The 23,405-nt window shown below is 40.9% G+C and overlaps 1 protein-coding gene across 12 annotated transcripts in view; it reads left to right on the top strand.

Annotated features, from left to right (window-relative positions):
• Positions 1 to 17,243, top strand: part of ptprt (protein tyrosine phosphatase receptor type T) — a 241,612-nt gene extending 224,369 nt beyond the window's left edge. For all 12 annotated transcript variants that reach the window (XM_069531583.1, XM_069531570.1, XM_069531573.1 and 9 more), the window contains 8 exons: positions 2,953 to 3,088; positions 4,826 to 4,975; positions 5,148 to 5,321; positions 5,421 to 5,552; positions 5,821 to 5,946; positions 7,818 to 7,981; positions 13,103 to 13,238; positions 13,743 to 17,243. In XM_069531583.1, coding sequence (XP_069387684.1) covers positions 2,953 to 3,088; positions 4,826 to 4,975; positions 5,148 to 5,321; positions 5,421 to 5,552; positions 5,821 to 5,946; positions 7,818 to 7,981; positions 13,103 to 13,238; positions 13,743 to 13,796 — 1,072 coding nt within the window. In that variant the 3' untranslated portion in view covers positions 13,797 to 17,243. The remainder of the gene's footprint in view (positions 1 to 2,952; positions 3,089 to 4,825; positions 4,976 to 5,147; positions 5,322 to 5,420; positions 5,553 to 5,820; positions 5,947 to 7,817; positions 7,982 to 13,102; positions 13,239 to 13,742) is intronic.
• Positions 17,244 to 23,405: the final 6,162 nt, after the last annotated feature.

Here is a 23,405-nt window from a genome sequence, read left to right as displayed (position 1 = left end):
TGGACCAAACTACAACAATGTTTGGACTTTGATAACGGAGCTCAACCTCATGACCACTACTGCAAAACACTGACCGATCCAGAACCTCAATCATAAAAGTCTCCATTTAACCATGATCGGAACCAAAACCTTCTCAAACCAGAATTTCACTTTAGTGCACAAACAAATGTATTATTATTATTTTTATTATTATTATTATTAAAACCCCATTTTATTTTTCTATAATTTATGACATTTTTACTTTAGAATAAATCAGATGAGAATTCAATTTGTTTTATTCAATAATAAAACTATCATATATATTGAATAGTTCTAAAGCTGCAAATCATTTTTTTTTTATTCTTCTCCCCTATTCTCCGCTCCCCCGCTCCTCCTCCAATAAAACCAGTTATCAGGTTATCAGTATCAATAAGATCACACACATACACACACACACACACACACGCACACACACGCATGCACAAACCAATCTCCCTCGTCTGTAAATTAGATCAGTGGTGTTAACCTTTACAAAAAGTGCACATCAGAGAAAAAAGAGAAAAGAAATTCACCCCCCCGCCTGCTTTTATCCCACCACCGCCATCATCATCCAGAACGGAGGAAGAAAAGAGAAATGACAGTTTGAAGATCCCCATGGCGGCGATATATTTAACCTGCGTGTTCGGTTCTTTATGGGACATAACGGTTCAGCTATGGGGCCAGGTTGTCAGCGGGCTCAAGCTTTAAAAGGTCAGCACCCTGACAAGCTATGAAAAAAAAGGTTAGGAGCAGATCGCTCATATTGCCACAGGCGTTTTAATTTAATGTATTCCATTTGGTGGTGCACCTCACTGCAACAAATACCTCTAAGTGGCCAGAGAGGGAATTAAACCATTAACCCGGCCGTGGTTAGAGCGATTAAGACGATCTATATTCACAAATGCATGTTAAGTTGAACAGTTTATGACTTTTCCTTTTTACCTTTACATATTTTTTGTTCTGCAGATTAAGTTCCATGTATATATATTCTTTAGACAACGCATTGTATTGTTTATTAGATACCCATCCGGTGAAGTTAGAACACAATTCAATGTTTCTTTAAATGTCCTGTTTTATTGGAGATAAACTTTTTAACGGATCTACAGTTCAGCTGAAGTCAGTTCCTCACTTCTCACAGGAGATCGTACCCGCTCATCAGAGTTACACGGGGCAGACGTTCAGGGTGAAGAGTGGGAATGAAAGAGGAAACATTCTCCATATTCGCACTCACGCAAACATCAAACTCATTCTGAAGCTGACATTTTTTAAAAAGGTCATTTTAAATGTTTGTGGCAACAGTTTAGTGAGTTTTGTATTGAAGGTCTAGTTTTCAGTTTTCAGAGCCTCACACAAGCACATGAATGCACCAACACACAGGAGTTTAACATCATATATTGCTTTGACCATAAATACATCAGAGAAGTTGTATCCCCTAATATTGCCATTGTCACTAATATGGAAACAAGAACATGGGCTTGTGGTTTGTCTGGTGCCTCCACCGGGACCCGGATGACCTTTCCAGAAACAACTTGTATGTGTGTGTTCTCTGATCTGTTGAATTAAACCGACTGTCGAAATGTAATCACCCACTCGGCTTGCAACTGAGAAGTTTCTACATTTGTTTGTATTTTTTGTTCAGACTGACGGAATAATAGAAAATAATTAATTTTATTAAAAATCTAATTCAGAACAACTTTATTTGTCCCCAGAATCTAAGGCGGATAGAACGAATCAAAACACGAGTGAAACCAAGACCCTGACAGTTAAACATCAGTAGAATTATAAAGTGAGAGACGTGTGTATTATGAATGGAAAAGGACGGGCTGTGAAAACTGATTGTAAGAACTTTATACTTTTCGAAGCAAAAGAATCAAGGCAGCTTATTCATCACGGAGGATTTATAGAAAACAGCCCGGACGGAAGCGACAGGGACAGAGGCAGAGCGGCCGTTTGATGGAAAGAGAAGTTTACTCTCAGACACACAACGGACGGACAAACACGACGAGCTGCGACGTAAACAGTGTGTGGACAGACAGGCGGGGACTTATGGCCATCACTTCCAATTTCCAGGGGCACTCTGATGCTATTGGCCTGTGTCATGAGGCTTTAAGAACACACACCTACGCACATGCACACACACAGAGGCCCGGCAGTATTCTGCTCTCAACATTAATCACAGGGGTTGACAGGTAATCTGCAGAGGCGCTCCCTCCTTTCCTCTCTCTTTCTCCTCTCCATCGTTCCTTCTCTCTCACCTCTTATCTCTCTCTTCTCTCCCCTGCTCTCTCTCGCCCTCTTTCCAGCTGTCTATGGGGGGGGGACTGTCAGGGGGGATTGCAAAGTGAAAGATAGGTCTCTCTCCTCCCTCTCCTCATCCCTCCATACCTCATCCTCTCAGCTCTCCCGCTCCATCCCTCTATCTGCACCTCCTTTCCTCCCTCGATTGCTCCCCGGTGACAACCACTTCTTTGACTCCCAATCGTCAACCTCCTCCCACCGCTCTTTCGATCCATCCATCCATCCATCCATCTGTCCCTCCATCCGTCTTTTCCCTCAGGGAATTACATTTCAGGATGTGTCGCCTTAACACCTGACATGGGGTATTAAACTGTGTGTGTGTGTGTGTGTCAAGTAGAGAGTTCACACTCATATAACCTCATATATGTACGATTTTTTAGAAAAATCCTCATTGATCGTCTGTTTAAACACTGAAAACACGTTTGAATCGTCCTGACCTTCAGTGAGAGATTATTATTAACATGTGTTTTCAGTTATAAAACAATCGCTCAGATCGTCATTAGTTGCATTATTGCAGGAAACATACATTTCTCTTCGAAAGAACTGGTGGCGGTTTCAAAGCTACGCTATATGTTTCATTACCACATATGTGACCTGTGTGAATGTGATGAAGTGGTTGTGTCTCGGTGTCTGCAGTGCCGGCGCAGGGAGGACGGGCTGCTTCATTGCAGTGGACATCATGTTGGACATGGCGGAGAACGAAGGCGTGGTGGACATTTTCAACTGCATCCGAGAGCTGAGATCACAGCGAGTCAACATGGTGCAGACGGAGGTGGGTGTGAAGACGCACAATAGATCCCACACGTAAGAGCCCGTAGATCAGAGCTGTCGGCTGACCCAGTGCAGACAGAGGTGATGGTGCATGAACACAGACACACAAAGACGATTTTATTAGACAATCATACCTTTGTAGGAGCAATGAAAATGTTTCCACCTCCACATCTTTTTATATTTATGTGGTAATTATGCTCCGTTTGTCTTGTGAGCTCATGCTACAGTCTGTGTCTGTATTTAATGTTAGAGAAGCCGGAGAGAAGAACAGAGAGTCACACATTTACACAAACACACAATATTGTGAGACACAGACACACAAACCTACACAGTAAGTCTGTCGTTTGAAAATAGTTGTCTAAACTTAGCACCAGCAGAAATAACTTTCAATATTAACCCTTCTCTTCTGGTAACTAGTGTTGATGCAATGACTCAGCTACTATTCCTATCACTAGTTTAATCAGTAAACCAATCTGCACCAGGCTGAGTCATGACTTAGTTAAGTTCACCGCTTGATTACTTGATTTTCATTTTGTGTGAAGCTGTATCCTAAACAGTTTCTATCATTTTGTCCACCTAGGACTCAGGTAACTAACTGTCCTTTACACAGTCTCATCATTTGTTCTTATCCTGCACTTTCAATCAGTTTCATATAGACTGTGTCTTCAAACGTTTCATTTCGGAACAGAGGTATTCATTTCGTCTCCAGCTACCTTAAGCCGACTTAATCCATCCCGCCTCTGCGTTCCATTTATCCCACTGATGAAAACCTTTCATATCCTAAAAGTCAACTTCACCAGGAATAAACAGCCTCATTTTCAGGCTCACAGCTCGAGCCTGCAGCCCGGGGCTGGAATTGACTTGTGAATGGGTTTCAGAAGAGCCGGGTTCAGAAAAGTTACCCAGGGCGACACTGAGTGTTTTTATATGACAGCACTGATATGAAAGCTACTTCAGTGTGTGTGTGTCTGTGTGCACACACTTACACGTGTGTTTTATGCCTCTTGAAACTAAGCTAAATGCATCGTAACCTCCCTTTTGAATATGTGTGGGAGCAATTTGTGTCAGCGCTGAAGCTGCTTGAAGCTATTATAATCCTGCAGCACACAACGCCGAGCAATTAATCTTTTCAAAGGAACAGGGAAGAAGTGTGTGTGTGTGTGTGTTTGTGTGTCACTACAGTAGGTAACCGTCACAAAAGATCATTCCTGTGATGCTTTTAAAACTCTCCTCTCAATAGCTAACATTCAACAGAGATACAGACAGAGAGATGAAGCAGCAAACACGAGTGTGAGAGGGGACAGTCAAAAAGAACCGTGAGGCAGAGAAAGAGAAGCTCGATGAAATGAGAGGGAGGTAAATTAACATGCACAGTGGCGGCTGCAGCTCTTGTTGGCTGATGCTTTTACCAGGGAGCTCGTTGGTCGGAGCACAAAGAGCACATTTGATCCAGAGCAACAGAAACACTGCAGGGCAAAGCACTTCTTTAATTCACTCTGAGGCTGCTGAGAGAGCACGAGTGTGCAAGGCAAACGGAAACTGTGCTCACAGTGCCATGTTCGAGTTTGTCAGACGATGCCGAGCGCAGCCACGTCCCAGAGGTGTCAGAGCTTCACAGTGAGGAACAACAGTCGAGTCTCGGGGTTCTCGTGCAAGTTCGAGGCTCAACCTGTGTTTACGTAAAAAAAATAAGCCGGAGAGATGTGTGGTTTTCTGACTCCTCTGTGATGCTCTGCAGGAGCAGTATGTGTTTGTTCACGACGCCATCTTGGAGGCGTGTCTATGTGGGAACACAGCCATACCAGTGTGTGAGTTCAGAGCCATTTACTACAACATCAGCAGACTGGACCCACAGACCAACTCCAGCCAGATTAAAGACGAGTTCCAGGTGAGCACGGAAACACGTCATCGTCTTACATTTGTTTCCTGGAGACTCATTTGTTATTTAGAATCTTTTTGTTCCCAGAAGTCTGAGAAACATCAATGTGCAGGTCTTTGGCACAAATAATTATCTTACTTAATCAGTAGCAGGGTTAATTGAATCGTTTTCCGTCTACCAGACTCTGAATATAGTGACCCCCAGAGTCCGTCCGGAGGACTGCAGCGTGGGCTTGCTACCCAGGAATCACGACAAGAACCGCAGCATGGACGTCCTGTCAGCGGACCGATGTCTGCCTTTCCTCATATCTGTGGACGGAGAGAGCTCCAATTACATCAATGCTGCATTAATGGATGTAAGTGCATCACGGAGGATGTTGATATGTTCAGTGTTTTTCTTCACTTCTCTCACGCTCGATGTTTTCCTTTTTCTCGTCCTTTTCTCAACACTCCAGAGCCACAAACAGCCGGCAGCCTTCATTGTTACCCAGCATCCTTTGCCAAACACCATGGGGGACTTCTGGAGGCTGGTGTTCGACTACAACTGCTCTTCCATTGTGATGCTCAATGAGATGGATGCAGCGCAGGTAAATAAATGTCTAGCTTGGTTTCAGGGAAAGACAATCGAACAGCCAGGAGGTTGAAACATCCCAAACATGAGATTACTTTAAGGGACATGTATTGAGGTCATTAGAATTGCTCCATAACAACTAAGACAGTTTAAGTTACAGTTTTGTACAATCGAATTGTAAAAACTGGTGTCATTTCTCCTACTGTCGTACTTTTTGACAGGAAATTTATTGGAATGTAACCGTTGAACCATTTTTTCAAATCTTTCTCCGCCTGGTTCTTCAGCTGTGTATGCAGTACTGGCCAGAGAAGAGTTCGTGTTGCTATGGTCCCATTCAAGTGGAGTTCATATCAGCAGACATCGATGAAGACATCATCAACCGGATCTTCAGGATCTGCAACATGGCCAGGGTATGTACACGTCACCATCACCGACATCTACCCTCGTAAAAAGGCAGATGTTGGCGATCCTTTGTCCTTAGGATTTGGACGGGGGTTGTGGTCGGAGATCATTTCTGTTCATTAGGGTTATTTCACACCATTATTATGTTGACAAAATCCTGCCAAAAGAGGAAATTATAGTTTCTTAGCATTTTATTATCCATAGAAGGGCAACAGACCTGCACACTTTCAAAGCCACAATAGTTTTGCATTCATTTTATTCATATTCCTCGAGAAAACATGATTTCCACACAAACAAAATGTATGTGGAGTGAAAACTACTAGAGACCACCTGCAATACATCTGAGAGAAAAACAAAATGGTTTAAAGTTTCAGTCTTGACATATATTTGACAGATAACAACAGATACATCTCGGAACAGGATATAAAAACAGAGAAAATGCATTTTTCATCTTATGTGACCTTTACTTCCCTCAAAGCAACAGGCAAGATGAAAGCAGCTACATCACGAACTCAGTGTAGCAGCCAGGCTAACACAGAGTGCTGGTTTACTGGGTTCTCCACAGATGGTCGAATAACAAAGGAACAATTTGAAGATTCCTCTCCATTAGTCATCTTGTTCCTCATCTCTTCTTTTCCTCTTCCATTCTTTTCTCAACTCACCTCTCCCTTTGATCCCCCCCCATCTCCCCTTCTCCCCTCATGCCTCCTCTTGTTACTACCTTCTCATCTCATTTTATCAGCCATCCATGACGGCACAACTCCAGCTCTGCCCTATTGTCTGCATGCTCCTATAGTGCCTAGTGAACTCCCCACCACCCTACTCTCTATTTTCTAGTGCTCTCCCTCTCAAACACATCAGCAGTCTAGCGTGAAATGGCTCATATCATCGCCACAACAGCACATCTCACACTGCGAGAGCAGCTCCAACCTCACCGAGTCGGTACCACCAACCACTAAGCCATCACATGAAGAAGGAGATAGTAAAAGAGTAAGGGGAGAGAGACGCTTTGAGGAAGAGAGTATATATACTATATATATTTATATAAAGTGTTGAGAGAGAGGGAAGGATTTGGAGGATGGATCTGTTTGTGTGTAAATGTTAGCGTGCATATGTGTGTCTGGCAAACCTAGTGGGAAATCGGTCTGACAGTGACGGCAGGTTTTGGTATTTCTGATGCTCGATGCCAAGCGCCTCGGGCCACACGGCTGAAAACATTTTGTCTGCCATGAAATTGAATTATATTTCACAAGATGTCGTCTTTGTTGAGTCCAATCCTGTTTCTTTTGAAACAACAATTTATGCAGAAAACAAGAAGTAATTAAAACACAAAGGCCTGTGAATAGTTGAAAAGTGTTTTATGTATCATGAGTCTATCACGACCAAATACCATTTTCCACTACTTACTAAAACTGTTTGATGTTTTCTGCGTCCAGAATCCCTCTGGGCTCACCACGAGGTTCCGACTAAACATTTACTTCTTCTTAAGATTGCACAAAGATTATATTACAGACCAAACTTCCTCTCAAACAATTGATCTTTGCTCGATTTAGACATTTTTGAACAGGAGGGATCAGTCGCTACAATCAGAGCGTCACAAAGAACATTTTAGACGTTTCCAAATTAAAACGTAGAAGTAATAAAATACCGATATGCTCGCCTTTCAATTGAGACAGAATCGTTTATCCTCCTCGTTATTTCTATCTTAATTTTGAGAAACAATAGCTCCACCACTCTGAGTGAAACTAAGAGAATGATGTGATGTTCTATTTTTTGGTTTTCCTGTTGTTTACCCACGTCTACATGACTGCATGATGTTGATTGTGGTGATGACAGCTACGGTGATAAAAACCCCTGATCTTCACACCTCTCTCCTCAGCCACAGGACGGTTACCGCCTGGTGCAGCACTTCCAGTTCATTGGCTGGCCGGCCTACAGGGACACGCCTCTCTCCAAGCGCTCTATCCTCCAGTTGGTCAGGAGGCTGGCGAAGTGGCAGGAGCAGTATGACGGAGGAGATGGGAGGACCGTGGTACACTGCCTGTGAGTTCACACAGAAAAACATGCACGCTGGAAAAATGGGATAAAACAGTGGAGAAAAAAAAGTGAAAGACTTTCATCCTCTCCCTACAGGAGCGCCCCAAGGCTTAGTGCTGGGGGCCCCTTCGTTTGTAATAGACAATGATTCCTTCCATGGTTTAATTACACCACTACGTTGCACAGTGAAAACCTTAAAGAGGGTCCAGGATGTGATGGTTAGTCTGCTGGCTGCTAGAGTTTAATTCAATGAGACCTCTGGGTCTGTAACTGACTATTTGAATTCAATCATACGGGTTTATGATCCTTCTCAGCCACACGATCTGGTTCTGTCATCCTTCACACGAGGGGAACATAGTCCTTCTTGTTTGCGGTTCTTAGGGAGTGAAACGAGCTACAAGGGGCTGAAATTACTTAAATTACTTCCAACTCAAAAAGGCCTCACTAGCACCTGATGTGCACTTTTGGTGAAACTTAGTTTTATTGAACAGATTCAGCACTTATTTATACTTCTAGTATTTACTTCAAGGTCCCCGACTGTACCGAGGCTCTAATCTTGTCCCTCAGTTTTCACTTTGGATAAAAGCATCTTCCAAACGAGTGAATGTTAATGCAGACAGTAAAAAAACGCTGCTCACCAGGATGATAAATCAACACGAGATCCAAGAAAGATTTTGAGATACTTAACAATGATGAAGTGCACTTTTCTCTGAAACAACACACTCACACACACACACACTTTCAACAACTACACACATACTCCAAAAACCATACAACCACGTTTAAGATGATATATAGAATAAACGATATCACAGGATCCATTCATTTCTCTTTCTGTCAAACATACAGATGGCCTAAACTCAACATTCATCACACTCGTGTGGCGAACATACTCAGTACTTGTATAAATTATATATATAAATATTTATGATCATTAATACAAATGTTCTCGTTGCTAATTTATTTAACAACAATGTCAACTCGTGTGTAGAAGAAAACCTGAAATGTGTCTCATCCATGTTCACAACAACTATTTAACAAAAGTATTAAGAAGTCTTTCTACGATAGTGTTGATATAAAATCACACACTTAGACCTTCACAATTATTTACATCCTATCCAGTGTTGTTATTATATAAATGCCTGCTTGTTTTTTAGCAAATGAAGCTTTAATGCCGGAGGCTGTGAAATCTATATTCAAGAGATTACAGGGAAGCTCACTGACAATAACATAGACAAACACTCTCATGCACACACACTCCAAACATTGCCTTAAGCACATCACTGGTGCTCATCCAATCAGCTTCCTCTGTCACAGCTCATTAGTCCAATCAGAACTGGCATTGATCTGTTTCCTGTAGCTGCTGCGAAGCTCTGTTTGCTTTCAGTGGTTTTTTTTAGAGACAGTTTTGGTTAAAAAAGAATCTTTAAGAAGAAAAGAATCTGAAATAAATTGATTATAGATTGTTTCCATGTTTAGATTTGTGTAGATTCCAGGTTTACTCTGGTAAGAAACCAGTTTCATTTTGTGTTTTTAAAGTAAAGTTCTTTTAATATCTTTGTGCAAAATCAGCTATTAATCCGCATTTTGCCAACTGCTGAATCACAACAAAGTTAAATGTTAGAAAAGGTCATTTCAAAACATCTGCAGTCATTGAAAGAAACAGCTTGAGCCACGATCACTGCTGCTAACTCCATGAAATGTGGGATCTTAACTCAGCTATTGACCCTGATGTAAAGAATCAGTGGTTAAATGCCTGGTGTCGTGGTGTGGAGATAAAGATGGTGACACAGAGACAGTTCACATCCCGTCATTTGACCCGTTACTTCAATCAATCGGCCGCTCGCGTCCATCGATTTCACAAGTTTAACTGTGCCCCGTGTGTGACGGACAAAGAATTGTACACACGAACTCGTCCATCATTTCAAATGAACTGAAATGCATTTGTTATATTACAATAAATAATAATAGTGTGAAATTTAGAGACAGGCAACAAAAATCATTTCTTTCATAAGTGCCATCTACCCGGGCTGTCAGGCTGGAGCCAGTCAATGTGAGTGACGGGGGAGAGGGGGGGGGGGGGGGTGAAAGCTTTTCTCTGCTTCTGGCTAAAGACGGCAGCTCTGGCTAATCAGCCCCAGCTATTGATTTCCCAGACTCAGTAATACACGAGATAAGGAGAAACATGATGGTTCAATCAGTAGTTGGTGAAACTGATTATTTTTTTTCTGCTCTCCACTTGTCCGAGAGGTTGGAGTCTGATGGGTCTTTAAATGCTGAACACATGTCTCATTTTCAGCAAATCACACTGTGGGGACCTTGTGGAGAATTGAGAAGCAGAGCACTTAACACAGTTATCACTCTCTGCTTCTTTTATTTACGCACACACTGTATAGAAATACACATTTTAGATGGAGGAGACAAACAAACATATTGAACCGTCTACTCACGACAGATTGCTCAAATGTCCGCAGCTTGTAAGCAGCTTAAATCGAGCAATGTCAGTTCAGAAATTGTTGAGGTAAAAACAAACTGACTAGTCCTCGACTCACCGAATCATTTAGAATGAAACAAACGTGAGCTGCATTCAGGAAAACTTGCTTTAGTTGAGATCTTAATCTTACTTTTCGGTTTTGGTTTTCATACATAAGTTTCGTTTTTAAAATCTTTAACTATTTTTTACCCGATAAAATGTTTTGTAGTGATCCTACTTCCCAAATTGGTGATTACCGGTGAAAACAGTGTTGCGTGCAATAATTAGATCTACATCAAATGTATTCTTTAACTTCTATTTACTTTCTATTGCACTGATGCTTTATTTATATTTATATTTGTCTCACTCTGATATTTATTCATATAAAAACACGGTTTTCATAGCGGAGGGCAAAGAAAGACTTTCATCGCACAGGACTGTATGTATGACAATAAACACTTTGAACTTCAACTTTTTAAGACAAACTTTTTGAAAGATTTACACGAGAAAATATCGAGTCCGAAAAAAAACGCTTTAGGCTTCATCTTGTAATCTGCTTGTGACAGCTTCTCCCACAGTAGCTGCTCGTTTTGATTGAAAGGTTTTGCTGACAGTCAGATTTTGATTTTAATTAGCGACCAAACATTTCTTGTACATCTCTAAAAAAACTAAATGTGAAAGTTACTCCTTTGCCTCGACCCTCATTACCACCAGAGTCTTGCCCACTCCTGATTTTATTGGGTTTGCTGGATGTTCTGCAGCAATTAGTTGTAAATTTTATGTATTTTAGCCCAAAGACGTTACTCACAGCTCTGATATAAAATGTATTAACTCACAATTAAAAAAAATTGAAGCGAGCACCTGAAACACAAAACTAATATAAAGTCAGAAAATAAGTAAATAATAAAAAATAGTCTCACATATTCACATCCCAGCTCCTGAGGGCTTGTTTCTAATGCCTGAGCAGATTTACACCTGAAGTGTGTTGTAATGAAAATGACTGGTTCCTTGCAGGTGTCACTATGTTAATGACGGAGCGACACTTCTTCAGAATGACACGTTTGCTCGACTGTTTATTCTGAAGCCTCTTCACAACTTTTGAAAGCATGAACTCATAGAGTTATTGAAAGTTAATGAAAACTGATGTTTTTTCATTTTAACGATCCTGTTTGGAGAACAACTCTTAATAGTCGTGGTTTTGCTAATGCAGAGCAGCAGCGGGCGATTCGTTTTTATATATTTTTTTTTTTTGGAACTGCTGCCACTCAGCATCTGAATGTTTTATTCAGAGTGAATAGTGGAGGAGTTGAGCTGGAACCAGGTGAGACGGGGGGGGGGGGCCGGCTGGTCTGACTTTGACTGGCAGAGCGCTGACTGCTGATTGAGGCTCACCGCCAGTCAACACATTCATTTGTTTGCATCACTGCACATTTGTCCATTGCTGCAAGTTATCGTCTATTTAAAGTCTTTAACACGAGTCAAATTTAACTTTGAGAAATGTTTTCAAACGTCTGACGTCCATTAGTCGAGCTCTGACTCAGGTTTCTTTGTGCTGAACCTTCAACTTGTCACTTCTTGTCACTCTTTGTCTCGATTTGCCTTTTTCTGAACTTTAATAGTCGTTCTTGTTCTTTTAAATTCTCATAATGTCTCGAATTCAGCGTCTGGAACCTGAATGTGTTGTGTTTTGAAGCTTCTTGACTCTAAAGTTAGAGACGTGATTAGGTTTTGTGTATTGTTCTTTTTATACATTTTTATCCAAACTTTGTTTTACAAAATAAATAACAATAGATGTGTTGACAGTTAACACATTTACCATGAAGACAGAACTACTTCACATCCAGGAAAATCTCCCAGCTAAGATGAGAAACATTCTGATTTATTTTTCTCAAAATGTCAAAGAATAAACTTGAAAATCCGAAGTGAACATCACTGTGAAACACCCTGTCGACTGAAACGTAGTGTCTGTGTTTATCTGCTGACAAATAGCAAAGAAAACAACTGAATTGACAGATGAAGAAAAACACGATGTCGTTTTGAAAAGTCCTCAGCTTTCGTTCAAAAAACAAAGAAGAGAGGAGAAATCAAAAAGTCGGATCATTCTAAACTACTCACGTTATTGCTTTGTCATGAACAAACGTGCGTATTTAAAGTTAATGTGCTTTTATCACCTTTTAAACTCAGATATCAGAGACATCTATTCACTTCTCTTCTCATCAATCTGAGAGACCAATAAACTGTGACGACCACATGCACGACCCACATTATATCACTGGACTCTGATGAACAGCACTAACTCCCTTTTTTAACGATTTAACAGATTGTTAAATGTGTCCGACGAAGACAAACAAACGTCTTCTGCTAAACTGTCCTGTTAAAATCACTTCAGAGTTTTACAGGTTGACGCGAGGAGGAAAATTAGGAAAACGTTTCCAGGGTGAGAAAATAAAAACAAGTCCCTGACGAGGACAAGAGTGTAAATGTCTCTTCTCACTCTCTGACTTCTCAATGGTCGTTGTCCCTCTGTGATCAGGAAGCTTTGGCTTTCACACCTCAGTGTGCAGGAGGATGACGATGATGATGACGATGATGATGATGATGATGATGTTGTTAAATACTGAATACCTCCTGTCCCCCCCCCCCCCTCCCCTCAGTACCGGCGGAGGACGCTCTGGAACGTTCTGTGCCATCTGCAGCATCAACGAGATGATCCAGCAGCAGAACATCGTGGATGTTTTCCACACCGTCAAAACACTGAGGAACAACAAGACTAATATGGTGGAGACAATGGTGAACACACACACACACACACACACACAGACACACAGACACACACACGCACTGTGTCGCTTGTTGATTTTTTTCCAACATTCAATTAAACTCAGGGAAACTTACGACGAGTGTTTGAGATTTAAGAGACAGAAATTCTGAGATTACGAGAATAACGATGTCATTTAGAAAGAAAAAACACTTGTGATGTGAGAAAAAAGGTGAAATATTCATGTTTTTTGTTAAATATATTCTAAAGTAAGACTGAATAACTGAACTCTAATGTGAAGAGAAGAACGGACGTTCTGATATTCACCCTCTAACATCACACGTGGTCCAAATTTACATCATTCCCGTAATATTGCGACTTTGTTCTGATCATTTTACAATTTAAGTCTTGAAATGTCAGAATGTATTTTTCCTTGACCCTGATTTTTTCCTATATGTTGAAAATATGTTGAAGTTTAAATGCTCTGCTAAACTTTGACTGATCTTCAGCTCTGCGTTCTGTGTGTCCGTCCTCAGGAGCAGTACAAGTTCTGCTATGAAGTGGCTCTGGAGGCGCTCAGCTCCTTCTGATTGGACGTCGTCGCTGCCTGTTCCCAACGTGCAGGGGACACACAAAGAGCAGAACTGCTGTGTGTTGACCCGAATCCCAACCTGTGAGCGTGTGTGCCTGTGTGTGTGTGTGTGTGTGTGTGTGTGTGAGAAACTAAGAGCGAGCATGCCTGCATATCTGTGTGTGTGTGTGTGTGAGAGAGAGAGAGTGTGTATCTATATGTGTGCCTGTGACGACAACACACACACACAACTTGTACAGAAGAGAAAACAAAACTACAAACACACACTGTTGAATTGTGTGTTTGTGTGTGTGTGTGTGTGTGTTTGCTTCAGTGACACTGAGGACTTTACCTGCTTGTACAAAGAAAAAAGAAAAAATGATATGTTGAAAAAAAAGATCAGATGTTTAAAAAGAAAACGCCACTTTCTCTCTTCTCTCTCTCTGTCCCTCTCTCTCTCTCTCTCCCTCCTCTCTCTCTCTCTCTCTCTCTCTCTCTCTCTCTCTCTCTCTCTCTCTGCTGGGCTGTGATGTGACTATTGTACAGTATTTCCTTTTTAGATATATTCTGCGCCTTGAATGTTGTCTCCCTCTGACGGCTGGATGCACACTGCAAGATTTTTTTTGGGGGGGGGGGGACTTTCACATCAAGCGAAGCCTCAACTCTGCAACATTTATCCTCCCAGAGTTCGTTTCCATTTTTTTTTTTAAATAGAAAGCAACGCAAAGTGTTTGGATGAGTTTAACTCTTGATGTTGTGGAGGAAGATTCAGTTTCTCTGGATCAAAGCAAAAAAAAAAAAAAAAGATCTCGTCTTGTTAATATCTCTGATATTTTTCTTTGAAATCGCAGTCTGATAAATTTCCTTCTGGCAAAAGAGGCTCTGGGCTGTGGAAATGTTGAACGCTAATGAAACTTGTAATCCAGTAACTGGCAACACAAACTCTCAGCATGGCTCCGCTTCCTTCACACTGCAAAAAAAAAAAAAAAAAAAAAGTCATTCATAACTTTCTTTTGGCAAAAAAAAACCATTTTGCTTTTACGACATGAAAATCCTGTTAAAACAGAGAGTGGAGTCAAGTGCACGGAGCAGAATAACAACAGCAGTAGACAAAAAAAAATAATCCTGCCTTGCCTTTCAGATTAAATGTTGTTATACCTGCTTTTATTTCTTCCTTTTTTTTATACTAAGGGTCTCTAAGTAGAAAAAGTTTCCTAAACCACTTAAAGAAAGCTTTTTGGAAAGTCTAAATCTTGTCGTGTGTATCCACCCTGACTGTAAATAAGAAAAGACAACCACAGTCAAACAAACAAACAGACAAACACCAGACACGTCACAAATAAAACTCATCGTTTCAAAACACAGTCACTTTGGAAAAGCTGCGTCAGCGTCGTTCTCAGCAACTTGGTGATTGAAGTCTCATGTAACCTTTCTACAAACTGTCCCTTCAGACATGTCGTCTAATAATCAATCAATCAGATTTTTTATTTTTTTGCTTATTGCACATTTAGCTAACCCCAAACTCCAGAGGGACCTAAATGAGAAAGTTATTAGATTAAAAATTAACAAATCCAATTAATGACGTTTTTTTCCAAAGTAAAAATAATGAAACAAAATGCACCTGTCGTACTTTTTCATGTAGTCGGTCAATGTGGTCTTTGAAACTTGCTTTGCCTTGAAAATGCTCAAAAGACAATGAACGGACTGAAATAAATAATTGTTCAGAATTAGGACTGAGCCAAAAAATGTTCACCACACAACTTCTGAACCACAGGCCGGTGAAAGCCTCACAGCAGTGGTTTGAATTTTGATTGTTGTAATTTTTTTTTGTGTCATTTAAGTTTCAAAATGTAGATGCAAAGGCAGAAGGGATTTATTGAAACAGCCTTTTTTTTAAATCATCACTTCAGGTGTATTAGTATCATCTTAAATTAAATCTGGCTTCATAGCTAATCCAATAAAACTTCACAGATCAAGACTTCATACTCTCCAGATTAATGATGACGAAAAACTACCGAAATTAAAGCAAAATCTAAATCCATTAGATATGGATTTATATGTTGGATTAAATTTCAGCCCCATAAACCATGAATCCATGATTATTCCCTGAAAAAACCCACAGTTCCCCACAATGTTAAAGACTATGACGATGTCCTGGTCCGTGCAAACGTTTACTGTGTTCCAGTGATTTCATGGAAATCCGTTCAGTAGTTTTTGCGTAATCCTACTGAAAATCAAACAAATAAACCAGCACACTATGGCTCTATGACTACTTTTTAATAGTTTAATTCTTTCTTGTCCCATTGTTCCACCAAGTTACGTGGAAATCCGTTCAGTAATTTTCACGTAATCCTGCTGAAGTTAATTAAATGTCAGAAAACATAATCGTTACTTTCAGAACAGAACTGGAAAAAAGCAGCTTCAGGACTGAACAGTTTCCTCTGAGCCGTCATTTATCATTAAAATGAAAAATAAAGACAAAGAGACAGGTCACGTTTACTTCTCCCTCCGCTAAAGCCTTAAATTTACTTTCCGACAAAGCGTTTGAGGTGAGCAGCTTTAAAAATTAATCGGACAAACTTACTCAGTGGACGGACGGGAAATGATTTTGGTCGGTGACAGAAGGTCAACACAGGAGGAAATGTGTTGGAGGGAAAGTTAATGAGAATTCCAGAGGATGTGTCTCCATCCTCAGATCATCTCCCCTCGTTAGAGACCCTTCACTCGCTCTGTTGTCCCTTTTTAAAGGTGAGAGAGAAACGAAACCTGCTTTTGTTTGAGCCTCTGAACGACGTGACGACGACACTTCGGGGATTTGTTGGCGGTTTTGGGGCCGATAACAAAGTCAACACCAGAGTAAGGGCTTCATTCTCAAAACACCACGGATCCGTTTTAAAAGAATCATTTAAACCAATGAAGACAAAAGTGCTTTCACCACGTCACATCAGCAGGTGCTTCTGTTTTCAGGAAACAGACGGAGGGGAAGGTTCATCTTTAGTTAGCAAAGTTTGTGTCGTAGCTTTTCGACGCTCACGACCAGAACCAGCATACTCGTACGAAAACGTTGTGGCGAACTGTTCAGTCTGCGCTCAGACGCTTAACTTTTGTTTTTATTTCATTTTTCATTTGCCGGAGTCCAGTCAGGCTCGTAAATGGACCTATCGTATTGAAGACGATGTGAATGCCAGAAAACGTTGATCCTTTTTATCTCCACTGAGGCTTTACTGTATTGTATCGGTTGACATTCATCTTGTATTATATATTTTCTTTTCTTTCTGGAATTGATTTTTATTTGTCTTTTTTTTTTTTTTTTTGTCCTGAATTTGTACATTTCTTTTGTATAATTCTTATTCTGATGATTATTTGTCTAGCAAAGTGTTGTTTAGATCTGGTGATGCCATTACCATTGGTTGTTTAGTTGTTTGAAATGTGGTTAACATGAAATAAAAGGGACCAAAATGTTGAATCTGATCTTGTCTCCTTCTGTACAACCTCGTATTGTGAATAAATTAACCAGACCGGGCGCCTGCTGCTGGTTTTAGAGCTTGTTTCCAGATATAACACAGACTGAACAAAGTTCCAACAACAAACTTTCTGTTATTTTGTGTGGAATCGTCATGATTTCGTTTCAATTTGGAAAAAGTTTGTGCTTTAAGTCAAAACAAGTTCTTTAAAGTTGTGGTTCAGGATGTGAAACTACGATGGATTCTGACCTCAATGTTTTTCGCCGAGTGGATCCACTTTTGTTTCAAACACGCCTTCAGGGAGTCGATGTAATAATAAAGCCTCGGAGGACGGGACTGCGTGTACGGGATCCTCAAAGACATAAAGCTAACGATAAGGGTCGGGCAATTTGTGAGCACTACACGTTCCGTTAGTTGAAAGATTTTGCTCTAGAATCAAGTCAGGTAGATTTTCACCAGCAAAGTTCACGAAAACAACAACTCCCATGATCCCTCACAGCTTTTAAAGCAACTTTGAACGAGGTCTTTTGTTGTTGTTTTGATTGATTTGATTGAGAGACCCCTTGTGGCCCGAGATACAAATTATTCATTTAATCGTTAACTCTACTGGAAGCCGACGAGACAGTTTGTAAAGAAAAACTCCGCGGTTAGAAAGTAAAGGTTTATGTACACTGAGAAAAACATGCTCGCTAACTTCAGTCTATTCATCTGCTGTTCAATCTGGAAATTTCCACCTTTTGTTTGCCTGAGCCTCGATTATGATCCTCGAGCTGCAGAGAGCAGAGGAGGAAAAAACACACGGGTCTTTATAGGCTGATTTCTTTTCTTTCTAATCAATCAGAGTCAGTGATGAACACAGCTCCGAGCCAACGGCCTCATCCTTTATTTAGCTGGTTGATTCCCAAGGAGCTCATTAATATGCAAGAATCTGCGATTAGCATAGGCACCAAGGACAGGGCCTGTACCTTGGCATTATGACGATCAATCAGAAACACTAAGGGGCTCCTCAGAGGGAAGCTGTCTGTCAGCTCGGCTTTGGGCTGACTTGATGCATGCGCGCACACATTGGAAAAAAAAGGTACGCTGAAAGCATACATAACGCACATGCATCTCAACAGAAGTCTGCGGAAAGATGCATCAACACATCGGGAGGCAGAGAGAACGCACAAGAAGGTTCGGACGAGAGATGCACGCATACACACACGAGCGACAACGTGCATCATTCGTCTCATATTCTTTGCTCTGTTTCTCTTTCTGCTTCGGTCCTTTTCCAGAACTGAGTTTGTAATGACTTTGAAAATTGGCCCATTTCATTTACTCTCACTGACGCGCCATTATCCGAGGAGGAGGCAGGAAGGAAGGACGGGTTCACGGTGCCACCTTAATATATATTTTCCACTCTAACGGGGTTATTATTATAATTTGTCCTGCAGAACTTGTTACAAGGTTATTTTGTGTCTGCAGCAGATCCTCATCCATCTCCACGTGCTCCATTTCCAGGAGATCCAGATTCATCTGTTTTCTCTGGTCAACGCTGGTTAATCCACCTTCACACGTTTGTTCTGCGTCTCTGCAGCGACACTGACGCCTCAGTTGTGCCTCTGACTTTTGGTTTCTCCAGCAGCAGCTTCACATCCAGAGCTCCACTTCTTTTGTGTAATTTTCTGTCAATTATAAATCTACAACTTTTACCTCCTTTTTTACTGATTTGTGATTTTTGGGAACTGGCGGTGGGCGTAGAAATCAAACGTGTACGTCACGTTTTCAGCTTGATTTAAAATTAATGTGTAAAATAAAGAGGCGGCATGAAGGCGAAGCGTGTTGATACGGATGATATAAAAACCAGTCACCTCCAAAATAAAACCAGCTGTGACCTGAACACAACCAGACGACTTATTTACCTTTTCGTGTCAGTGAACCTGCCGTCGTTGCAGCGGCTCTGCTAACGCAGGGAAGCTGATGAGATGTGATCATGTGACCCCGGTACAATCCATCAGCTCTGCTCTCAATCACCTCTGCTGGGTTTTCTGTGGAGACAAAATAAAGCCATATGGGAAATCTGACCAAGGCGTGGAACAGGATGGACGAGCTGGAAGATTGTGCAGCGAATTGAAAGAGTTGTTCTGCTGGAATTGAGGTTTATTTTGTGAATCTCTTGGCTGCAGAAAAACACATACTCAGTATAGAAGTTGAAAGCTCCCCTCCCCCACACACACAGATTATAATAATCGAACGCGTACGTTATTATCTAGGTTGAAATAAATTCATCATCTGACAGTCAGAATCTCTCCAGGATGAATAAAATGCTGTTTGTCATGTTCATGAATCATTTTTTACCTTTCAAATGAAATTGGATTTTAAATTCAAGGATGTTAGTCAGAAGATCATTCATGAGATGTCAAACTTTGTGCAAACATCAAACTCAACAATGGCTGATCGAGTAGTTTTGTTTAAGTAACTCTAACAGCTGTTGATGTCTCACTGTATGTCGTATGTCTGTTGCTGCGACACATGTGTAGGATATGCACTGATACTTTTGCACAAATTAAGTTCCTAACAGATGAAGTGATTCAAATTTTAGTGGCAGGACTTTGCAACAAACGTGCTTCGACTATTCCGAGTAGAAAAAAAATGGCTAGAGAAAATGCTAATTCATTGCAAATGATGAACCGTAAAATATTTTTCAGCAAAAATAAACTTTCCTCATTCCTACACTACTGTGGATAACTTTTCTGTCACCTGTTTTTAAAATAACAAAATAACCCATCACAGAAACAACCACAAACCGCTCGAACAAAGATGCCAGGCCAGTAGGTGGCGATAAAGTCTACATCATTGATCCATCACGTACCAGAGAAGAAAGCTGTGGTCCAAGTAACATTGCACATGAGTTTCTGGAAGAGACTCAAACACAGAGGAGAGAGTCAGTTCTACAAAATATCTGCAACAGCTCAGCGCTAGTTGCAAGGCTGCAGCTTGAAGAATTGACAAACCTGTTCAGTTTATTACTGACATAGCAAATGTAAAGTAAATCAAAGCCACAGCTGAAGAAACTTTAAAGTTCTGTGCTAATTAAGGTCGAGGTTTTGGAGGAACCGGTGCAAATATTCATCATAACTGCCGTAGAAACCTTGAAGACTGGAGCAGAAGCGTCAGTCGAATGATGTCAGACGAGGCAAAAGGTGGTTGAGAAGGAGAAAAAGAAATATTTTTGGTATTTTTTACGTTTAACTTTTAAACATGTTGGAGTCTAATTAAACATTTGGAGCACTACTCTTTAAATATAAATGACGGGAGCATGATTGGCTGCTTTGATTAAAACGAGCCGGAGCTGCAACGAGCTGCAGGATCTCAGAGAAGTGAGTTGAAGCTGAGGGTAACTGAGGGACAGGAAGGTGAGAGAGAGGGGTTTTGTTTCGCTGAGGGACAGGAAGGTGAGAGAGAGGGGTTTTGTTTCGCTGAGTGAACTAAGTTGGCGTACGACACTGGAACGCTGATGCTGCTGCTTTAAATAAACTTCTATAAATCCCAAATAACGTACAGTAGATATTTCGTTGAACGGTGTGAGCAGCATTGCGATGCCAACAAAACAAAACAGGACGCAGAAGCAAATGAAAGAGTCTGATAACGAAGCCAGAAATAAAACGATCCGGGTGTTAACTCCGAGCTCCAGGCAGCTGCCGGGTCTCACACCTCACACACCACTGTGAACTCCACTGAAGGACAAGGCAGCTAATTGGACGTAATGAAGTTAAAGTGGGGAGCGGCCTCTCTCTGGGTCTTTCTGCTGACTCGACTTTAAAAATCCCCAAAGGCGAGAGAGGGGAGGTGAGGACACGAAGGAGAAAGGGCGAGGGAATTGAAAAATAAAATAAAAAAATGAACCGCAAACTAATTGGAGGAGAAGAAGACGAACACGGCGAATACGTCACATCGAGGCGGATTATTGTGTCGTTTACCGAAAGTAATAAATGAACTTTCTCCAGTGGTCAAACGGAACGACTTTGTTTCTTCTGTGATAACATTTCTTAATTTCTTCTGTCGTGTGAATGACTTGATATGTCGAGAACTGACACCACTGCCGATACAGAGCAGTCGGCTAATTGGTTTCTCAATGGCTTTGAATAACGCCTGTGGATCCCCAATGTCAAACTGAAGGGGAAGGTCATCACACGCCTGCAGGCTTGTGTCCGTGTAGAGGCATATTTTGAATCATTCCAAATGAGGAGGACAAGGTATTATTTAAAAATAGTTGTACCGATTGTCTTTTATTCGTACGCCGCTATTCCAACAACTTCTAGTTGGAGGTTTTTTTAGAATGGAGCTGGTGTCGTTCTATCCTCAGACAAAAATCACACCACACACACAAAAAAAAAGACAATTTCTGGGAGCTGCTGCACGTTGCTGGTGAATGTCACACGTTTAAAATATGAGGGCAATCTGCTGCTCATGCAACAAAAGCAAACTAGAAATACTGAGCTGTGGCTGCGTGCGTCTGCAGGTTCACTTCTTTGATTTCAAGTGAACATTTGCACCAAATTTGAGGGAATTCCCTTCGACCGTTATCTTGTTTATGAGAATTAAATTAAATGTAAAAAGCTTTTTTTCCTTTGCCACCAACATCCTGTGGTTCCATCATACATAAACACAAGCTGTGTAGCTTGTACTTTATTATCAACCTCAATCTTTGCTTCACCGTCCTTAAAGTGAAACTGAATAATCTACGCATGGATATTTAATGAAAATCCCTCTCGGCTCAGTCTCAGTAATTGAAATGTTCTTCTGTGATGCGACTATTTAAAGAGCTTTGTGAATAATTTTACTTGACTTCTGCTGCCTCCTGTCATCCAACATCACAATGAGCCTGTAAATGTAAAAACATTAATTAACTTGCTGCCAAAGGTTTCGATATTTTTTATTCATTTTTCTCTCATTGCACCGGATCATGATAGAAATAATAGAACGGCTGCTCTGGTCAAGTGTGGCCCAGTGTTCCAGCCCAAGGACGACGATTAATTACAAGAGAACGCCAGGAAATTGTTGTCGGAGCAGATGAACACATTTAATATTTTTATCACAAGGAAATGTAGAAAATATTGTTTTTATATTTTGTCTTGTTTCAAAGCATTCGAGCGATGATGCAGGTTTGTTTACCTCCGATAAAAACAAGTTTTAAGATCTGTCAAAGTGAAAAAGTCACAACTCAGAAACTGTTCCACAGAGAACAACGGTTTTAACTTGTCACATTCATATTTTCATGAATTTGAAGTAAATGTGAAAGAAGTGGACATTTTCAGGTTGTAAGTTATTGTAAAGTATCTGGTAACTTTACTTGTATTTTATTTTTACTTGTATTTTATTTTTATTTGTACTTTTTTTGGTTTGGTTCATGTCCACTAACATGGAGGAGGTAAGATAATGACCTACACTGCAGCCGACCACCAGGGGGCCATCGAGGTGATGTGGCTTCACTTTCGAAGAGCTGTCACGTCGTCCATCTTTATTTTCACCCGTCGCTCAGACGACACATTTCTTTTGTGCAGTGCTTTATATTCTAGACGAAGCGTGATTCTGGGTGTTTCGCAAACATTTTGACAGAAAAGAAAGAAAGTAAAAGAAAGTAAACTAAAAAAAAACTAACCACCAACAACTAACAATGACTCATATGAAATCAGAAATTGAACTTTTATGAATATGAAGGTAACTGATGGAGAAAAACACTGAACGAGCCACAGCAGGAAAACTAAAGCTTCTGCAGCGACTGAGCTAATTGCACAACTACTGTTTTTTGTTTTTTTTTAATGGAGGCTGAGCTGCAAACTTCAGTGAAATCTGCTAAATTGTCTGCACTCTGCAGTTACGAGCGTTGTTAAAAGCTGACAGCGCCGATGATTATTATTCAGCCGCAGCGTCTGAAACCGGAGCCTCTCGTCAGAGCGGCGGACAGAGTTCATTGACTCCTATTAAGCAGCTCAGTATCACAGAGCACATGCAGCCAGACTTATTCACTGTCGGGGAAGTGAGAGCGAAGCCTTTGTGTGTTGCGGATGTGTGCGACTGACTCCAGCACTAATTTTAGAGCGCTTACTTAGGCTCGCCGAGCTTAACGGAGCATATTAGCCTGTGGAGGAATCCCTCAGTGGTAATTGTGGCTTAGAAAGACA

The sequence above is a fragment of the Paralichthys olivaceus genome, chromosome 2 (assembly GCF_024713975.1).
Source record: "Paralichthys olivaceus isolate ysfri-2021 chromosome 2, ASM2471397v2, whole genome shotgun sequence".
NCBI classification, from domain to species: domain Eukaryota; kingdom Metazoa; phylum Chordata; class Actinopteri; order Pleuronectiformes; family Paralichthyidae; genus Paralichthys; species Paralichthys olivaceus.
The sequence above is the reverse complement of the archived record's forward strand: the minus strand, read 5'-3'. Positions and strand labels throughout refer to the sequence as shown.